The 8719-nt window shown below is 35.0% G+C and overlaps 1 protein-coding gene across 1 annotated transcript in view; it reads right to left on the bottom strand.

Moving 5' to 3' along the window:
• Positions 1–1537: 1537 nt before the first annotated feature.
• Positions 1538–8719, bottom strand: part of Ppp1r1c (protein phosphatase 1 regulatory inhibitor subunit 1C) — a 139762-nt gene continuing 132580 nt past the window's right edge. The window contains exon 5 of the mRNA XM_015481053.2: positions 1538–5004. Within this exon, the coding sequence (XP_015336539.1) occupies positions 4916–5004 (89 nt within the window). The 3' untranslated portion in view covers positions 1538–4915. The remainder of the gene's footprint in view (positions 5005–8719) is intronic.

Below are 8719 nucleotides of genomic sequence, written 5' to 3'. Positions count from 1 at the left end.
TTCATGGTGAAATGTGACAAAGTTGAGATGTGGCAAAAATACTGGATTAAAACTATTTTCCAAGCTTCTTTGCATAAGGGTGTGGCCTTGTAATGGTTCTGGCCCATGACACATTAGTGAAGGGTTTGGACAAAATTTTGCTTCTTTGGTATAGATTATCTCTCTTTCTGTTCTGTTCTCTCCTCTTGGAACAGACTGATGGGATGAATGATCCATCTCTTGGGATGATGAGTTTACAACTCTGAGAGTGTTAAAGAAAATGAGAATTGCCAGTTGCACCACTGTTTTAGTCCTAGATATTTTATTGCATGGCAGAAACAAACCTTGGAGTCATTGTTTACTGATTTTTGTATTATTTGCTGTGAATGCTTACCTGACACAATTTTGAACTTTCATGGTGTATATATCTATGGAAAATTTCTCTAGACCTCAATTTTTCCACCTTTAAAATACAGGATGTATAGCAGGACTCAGGGATGTTTTCCAGTGTAGGAAACTCTAGTGCTTCCAGATTGGTCTCATTTCTGAAAAACAAAGCAAGTTAATGTACTCTGTAAAATTTCTGTTTGTTTCAATATACTTCAGGTGGCCTTTGACAGCTGTCTGTCTTTATAAGTTAACACCTGAAAAGCCATTTGCTGAATATTCCCTACTATGCTGGTACTTTCAGAATTCTAATATGGCAATGTCATAGATTCCTGGGATTTGCTATGCTTGTTCCCTCAAACTAGCCTCATTGTCAACCAAAGTCAGAAAAGCGGTGGGTCAAAGGATATGAAGTAGCATTAGAACAGTAAGAAATAAAAATCAGGATGAGTTTAATATCATTTTTATCTACTAAATTCAGATTTTTTTTTTCTTGAAGTCTCCAAATTTCTGTTTGCTCCTCTACCTACCTCTCTCTCATTCATCTTCCCATTATAGACCAAGTCACCATGGTCTGCATGGTTAACTATAATGGGAGAGGGGGCAGCTCCAGTGTCCACACAATGAAGATGAAGGCAGGATCTACAGTTAAATAGAGCATAGACTCTTTACAAAACCAAGTCAGGCACTTTTGCCATCTGTAGATGATTTCATTAAATTTACACAAGTTTGCAAAGTAGGAACTTTACCCTCATTGCTCACTAAATTATGACGGTTGATTGCAAAGCTTATCACTTTAATTACTTAGAATGTCATTTAAAAGTAAAGACTACCCCCCAGCATTTTCCTTTAGGATAAAAGCTTTAGCTTTTCCTCTGATACTTCGTTCTTATGATATTATGAAAGTAATTTAATTTCTTTAACAGATTTCATATCTCAGCAACATATTTACTAATTAATGTGCCTGCTGAGGTTTTAAGGAATGTCCTTTTGGAGTTAATATATAAAGGCATTTTATCCCATATTCCCTTTATTCAGAGAAAGCAAATACTCAAAACTGCATATTGGCCTAAGCACTTCATGTAAGTAGACATGCTTCTTTTATTATGCATTCTGCTCTTAAACCGTTTGCTATTCATTGTTAATGAAAAACATATAAAGACTTTTTAAATTAATGCAATATGCATGGTTTATTTGTGAATTCATAAACCCACAATACAATTAAATGAATTCCGTAATACTTAACAATTTAGTTATTTGCTGTGATAACATACAAAACCAATGCTTCCGTAAAGGTCATTTCATTGTATATTACATTTGTGATTTGGAGATACTTCCTCTACTATAGTAATTATATTTTTAATGGTTTAAAATATATTCACACTTTAAACTTACCCCCATTCTAAACAATAATAGATACAAAATCATAGTTTTGAAGTTGTTGTCTCTGTACTTTTATACATATTTTAACAAAATGTATAATTACAAAAATTAAAATAATTTGTTCCTGGTTAACCTAAATCATTTTATTTTTCACAATGTAGAAATAAATGACATATGTATTAAAATTAAAAGTGAATAGTAAAAATTTGCTTAAGAACAGAAATTTGTGTGAGATTTTTGTTTTTAATAAAGACCCTTATTTTGGACAACTCTCAGAAGAAAAACGGGTTACAACTTTATTGTCCAATAGAATAAACTTTGGCCGAAATTCCTGCCCTGCCCTGCCCTACCATGTTCTTTGCCCCTTTCTCACATATAGGAGGATAAAAAATAATAATCTGTAACATATACGCCTGACATAACCTCTCTTACATTCAGTATAAACAATTAAAGAGAACCCAAAAGTAGGTGGCCAGGATGCTGAGAAAGTTTTGGAGGACGTGATGAGATTTATGGAATAAATGAGACCATTTAGACAATGACATCAGAGCATTTCTCAATATCTGAAAGGTGGATATGTATGAAAGGAGTTGACAGAATTCTGGTGTCTTCAGAGGTAAGAAGGTGGAGAAGGAAGAGATGAGGATGTAGGAGAAAGAGAGAGTTTAGCACAGAGAAGAATAACTAGGAGAAAGAGAGAGTTTAACACAGAGAAGAATAGCTCTAGTTATTCAAAAAGAGTAAGTGTAGTGATCTCCATAATGCTGAGGAGGATCCGGCATTAGGCAGGATTGGACAGATGTTCTCCCAGGTCTTTCTAACTCTGATAATAACAATAGACGCCAATTATTAAATGCTCACTAAGCTGGGCTAGGCATCTTATAATCTTCTCTCTTAAGTCTCCTAAGGACACAGTAGGATAGGCATGACTGTACCTATTTTATAAATGAGGAAACTCAGTCAAAAATCTGATGAAAGAAGAATTTTAATTCAAGTCAAATTGACTCAAAGCCTACCTACTAACCATTTTATATTATAAATGCAGTCTGGGAAATACAAAACTTTCATTTTGTTTTCGTCAGAAAATTCCTTCACCCATCAGCCAAACTGAAGCCACACGTTGTCTTCTTGAAAAAAAAAAAGTTATTGTAAATTATAATTGTGTGGAAAGGAAACTAAAAATCCATTATGTGAGCTGTTTCCTCCCGTTTCTGAGAAAATCAACATATTTCCCAAGGAAAACTTATGCTTTCAATTGTGATCCTTTTATGCTTTGAGAGTGGGGAACAGAATAGAAGAAACCAACATTTCCCAAGAAAAACTTATGTTCTTAATTTTTATTTCTTTATGTCCTGAGAATGGAGAACAGAATAGAAGGATCCAGAAGTCAAGCTGTTTATTTCTACAAATGGTGTTACAAAATCAGCAAAAGCTTTGGTTTCTTTTTATTTGCCTAAATTCTTTCGGGAAAAAAAAATTATTTATAAAAGTGTCTCTTCAAGGAAAGAAAGGGGTGTTTTTGTTTTGTTTTTGACTTCAGGGTGTCTCAAATACTTTCAAGAAGTGTCAGGATGTTTTCCAAATAATTCAAAATCACTTAAAACAAATATGAACCTTAATCAGGTTTTAAGCGAAGAGAAACTTGGGAAATCAGTCATAGCAGATGGCTTAGGAACCTCCAAAATGTTTTGGGAATAACTGGCTTTAAAAAAAAAGTGTGGGAGTGGGAGGGCGTGGAGAGAGAGAGAGAGAAATAGAAGAGTGAGGGAAGAAGGGAAAGAGCAAGGGAGAAAGGGAGGAAAGAAAGAGTATTCACTCATAGTCATGCTATTACTTATCAGTGAGTTTTGCATATATTTTTAAGGAAAATGCCACTTCTGCTGTATTCTGTTATAGTTTCTCACAAGTCTCTTCTTAATTATTATATTGCAAAGTTCCTATTCAAACTTAAAAACAAACATTTTACTTCTTGGTAGCAAGATTTCACATTTTTCTTCCTATCTTAATTTCCTCTTTATTGATTTTTGAGATTTCTTATCTTATCGTCCTTTCATGAAACATTGGAACTTCACTAATATCATCCCTATAGGAACCAGACTGACATTCCTCTATTCCCCTAAATTGTACATTCCAATAATTATGAATAATTGAAATTGTTCAAAAATCCAGAAATTTGAGTTACAAAAAGTTGTATTCATTAAGTACACATTTGTCTCATAAAACCTTACTTTATACAGATGCCAGTTCTACACAAGAGGGATTATCTTTTCTTTATTTTCCTAACTCCCAGCAGAGTACTTTCCTAGGGATAAGTTCATAAACAAACAATTGTTGAACTAATGAGTAAATGAGTGGATATATGGAAGAATTAATAGAATTTTATATTTTATGATACAGAAGATTTATAAAATGCTAATGATTTATTTAAATGCAATGGGAATTGGTGGTTGAAATTTCAAGTAATAGTCAAAAAGGGGATAAAGGAGATTTGACATATTTTATTATAGATTTAGCATTTTTCTCTTTTAGTACCCAGATGAAATGCTGGGAAGTACATATCACACAGTTTAGAAAACAAAAAGAATTCTATGGTTCTTTAAGTAATGTGCTGTTGGAAAAGGAAATATTTAGTATCTGATATAGTATTTTGAATCAAGAAATCTGATATTTCTTAGTCTTTTTAAAGTAAACTGAGTTTTCTATTCTATTTACAGAAACATGATAAATGCAGATCTTAAAGATTCCATTAGACATTCTTCTTTAAATTAATCCCCAAGACACTCATGTCTAAGTGTATTTAATATTTTTTACTCTTAAAGTGATGCTATTTACATTTCACTTTAGAATGCAAATCATATCAGTAGGGTTGAGGGATCAAGCTCTGGCAGTTTTAAAGTTAGAACAGTCACATGTTCACAAGTTCCTATGTAATTCAAAAGAAAAATCACTGTAAAATAAATGCTTATCATTTAATTGTGACATGGATCAACTTGTACTTGGTTCTAGAGTTCAGTTGTGGGGGCTTCCAGGTGGTGCATTTGATCATAAGATTTGCAGTGCAGAGCTGGAGGATGCTTCCGGAAGTCAAGCAGTGGGGTTCCATGGGATATCCAGAAAAGTTCCTAGTTTGGTTATTCCCAGGAAGCCTTCTTGCTGCAGACTGGTATTAATGGTCCCACTGCTCCTCTCTCTCGTTTACGCCCTCTTCTTCTTCAGGGAAGGCTGATTCATTCTGGCCTTTCAGATGCTTAACCCCTGAAATTATAAAAATGGTGAAAAATGCAAGTGAAATTGATTTCTGGCAGATTCATGGCTTTGCTACAAGAGATGAAGAAAGTGAGTGGAAAGTTTTCATTGGGGCATATGTGTTTTTGTCCAAGAATCTCAACAATGTGCTTCTATATAAACCTTTTAATTCACTGAGCAATAAAAACACTCACAGCCAAATTTCCATTAGAGACAGACTATCTTTTATAATTAAATCTTTTCTGTTAGGGATTACATCACAGCCTATTAAAACCCTGTTAACTAAAAATCTGCTCACAGGCTCTTATTATAATTCTGATGTATCATTTAGTTCAAATATTGCTTTTGGCATCCCTGAACTCCATTACAAGGAGAACTATTGAAACTCTTGAAGAACAAAAGGGTGTGTGTGTGCCATTTCTGTAACTTGTAAACAACAAAACAATCACAATATTGTTAGTTTTCTTTTGGAACCTGAACATATCCATTTGATTATAGAACACCTGTATTCAAAACTCTTCAATAACTGAACATACAGAATGGAAAAAAAAACATGGGCCTGCCATACTAGGCTCAGATGATCTGGCCTCTCCCTACATTTTGGGCCTCATTTTTCACCAGCTCTTCTTCTCACATTTATGATCATTTGTGCCCTAACAATGATAACCTACTCTTCCTCATTCCCGACCACTCCAGGCTCCCTCAGGCATCCCTGTTTTGCTTATCCTGTTCTCACTGACAAACATCTTCTTCCTCCTCAAATACCTATTCATCTCTCACTCATCCTTCCAGTACCAGGGTGCCTCCTTTGAAGGCTACCCAGATTCCCCAGGCAGACTTGGTAGCTCTTTTTCATATTCCCCCACTGATCCTGGATTCCTCCTGTTGCACCAGTTACCTTATAAAAACTCTGTCAGTTCACATCTTTCTAATTAGAGCAAACTCTTTGATGTCAAGGCACCTGGAGTTTCACTTGGGAGTCCCAGGCACAGTGCCTACCATACAGTAGGTGCTCATTAATGTTTACTGCTTGAATGAGTGAATGAAGGAAGGAACAATTAGTACACATCTTTGTGAGGTCCACAATAATGATCTTTAGATAGTTTTCAAAATTAATTCAAACTTGTGAGTATAAATCAGAAGACCGCTACACTCAATCTAAAAAATTGCTCTTTCATTTTCCTTGGTCTATTTCTGTTAACACATCACACTCTCTACACATATAGTGATGTTTAATGTGGAAACTTTTGTACTTTTTTTTAATACTTTAGAAAATTGGTTTAGAAGTTTTTTTTTCTAAGTATTACTAAAATACACTCCAATTAGAGCTGATAAATGAAAGGAAGTTACTATTCATGCTTCCTATGAAACAACAGCTCAAGAAATGTGTGGATTTGCATGTACTGTAGACAGCACGCCTCAGAGTACTATTTGGCAAAGAATGATGTACTTGGACTTCATGGATTATCTTGCAAAAATATTTGATCAGTTGTAATAATATTTAAATACTTTAATTTCATCCACAAATACAGATCACTCAAAATTCCTCTTGACCTAAGACTGTGCAGATAAATTTGTTATTAAGAATTGAAAGTTATTTCATAGTACTATAAGTTTCATGGAAAAGAGGTATAAAAACTAAGGAAAAGAAAAGGGAGCATCTGACCAGTCACTCTGGTAACTGGTTTTCCATGTACGAATCCCTACATCTTACAACAACTTAAGGAAGATATGATCGGTTCAAGGTCACAAGGGTAGTATGGTGCTAAGAGGAGCTCTGACATTGCAGTCCCTCCATGTTTACTGGATGAGTGGATGAATGAATGAGTCATCAACTTCCAATATCAGGATACGTCCACTAATTTTTATCATTAGCTTTTGGGATGCTAATCCGTCATTCACTCGCATTCACTCAGAGTTATTATGGGTTTAGAGCATTAATACTGACCCTGATGCAGAGGATCTTAAGACTCCTTCTGAAATATTAATCACTCAGCCACCTGACACTCTTTTTCCTGGGCTGAGGCTGACTGTGCTTCCCCACATTTGCAAAGGTTCTACAGACTCCAGAGCTCATCTCTTTGAACTGCAAGATAACTACAGAGTAATAAAGTTGTATTTGAGACACATCTCTTTAAATGAGAGTTAATGGCCTAGTGCCAACATTGATTTGTCCAAAGGAGGAGAGCAAATGCAAAAAAAAAAAAAAAAAAAAGTCAAAATCCACAAATAAAATGTCCAACTAATTTAACAAACATTAACCAACTAACCTACCAGTTTACACTTGAGTATAGGTCTACTTGCTTATCCTGATCTACATCATTGATTTTATAATTACAATGGTCACAAAGTCATATGAAAAAGTCATACATTTTTTTAAAGCAAAATGAGTCACTTGGACATATTTTAGAAGTTTCCTTCCTTAGCCTTATTCAAATGTGAAATGAATTACTTCCAGGTGAAAGTTTTGATGAGGCCCAAGCTGGTGACAAGTATCACAGAGATGTTATTCAGAACACCAGAAATTCTTTGTTTTCCAAAGTAGTTACCATAATGCCATCTTTCAATTGGATAATAGAAAGTTGGTTAATTTGTGTATTGAAATAGCCTTTAGACCAATGATTTTCTTTTCCTATCATCAATATTTATTTGGTTATAAAGGAAAGATGCTAAAAGGAAAATGTGAAGTCTGCTGAGGACTAACTAATAATTTTTCTCCTCACCCTCCCCCCCCATCCCCAAACACATTTACTTTGCACTTCAATTTTCTTTAAAATCCCATTTGATGTTTAAGTAATTCTGGAGAGGGAGGAAAATAAATTGGTCTGGGGGTGTTGACAAAATTCTTGGAGAGTCCTTCTTTGTCAAATGCCAACAAGCATGAGGAGAACCCTTCAGCGCACAGGGGCTGTGGCTTGGCATATCACCAAGATCCTCCCAGGGCAAGCGCAGACTAAGCCAGGACTGCACACAGGCAGGAGGCAAAAGAAATCCATTCCGAAAACACAATGGAAATTCTTTTCTCCATCCCAAATGAACGCACAGGTAAACGGCCCGAATGTAAGACAGAAAATATTGTATGAATATGCAAAGAAATGAGGAAAATAAAAGTGAAGGAAAAGAAAGTAGACCAAGAAAGAAGAAAAGGAAAAGAAATAAATGCCCCCAAGTGGGACCTAATTCGTATTATGTTCTTCTCTAGTTTGTAAATCAGGGGGTTAAATGTAGATTAGATGAAGTGGTGAAGCAGCAGTGTGAAGAATTCTGAATAATCTGTAGACAGAAACAAATACTTAACAACCCACAGGTCAATTTTTTCTTATACCAATAAATCTGGAGCCCAAGATGACAGGTTTATTACATTTGTAGATGATAAAAAAAATTGGAAAAAAAAAGATGACATGATGAATGACAAATCTAGAATTTCTAATGGCTTCCAAGAGTAGGACAATGGCCTAAGTGATGAAAGTAGAGACCAATAGGGATTTTTGTTTTTAGAAAGGTGCTTTGGGATTTGTTTTTTAGGGATTGGCTAGCTTCACTAAGCATAATCTGCTCTAGTGCCATCCATTTCCCTGCAAATTCTATGATTTTGTCATTTTTTAGTGCTGCGTAATACTCCATGGTGTATAAATGCCACATTTTTTTTATCCATTCATCTATTGAAGGGCATCTGGGTTGGTTCCACAGTCTAGCAATTGTGAATTGTGCTGCTATGAACATC

Source organism: Marmota marmota, unplaced genomic scaffold, assembly GCF_001458135.2.
Source record: "Marmota marmota marmota unplaced genomic scaffold, marMar, whole genome shotgun sequence".
NCBI classification, from domain to species: Eukaryota; Metazoa; Chordata; class Mammalia; order Rodentia; family Sciuridae; genus Marmota; species Marmota marmota.
This window is presented reverse-complemented; position numbering and strand designations above follow the sequence as displayed.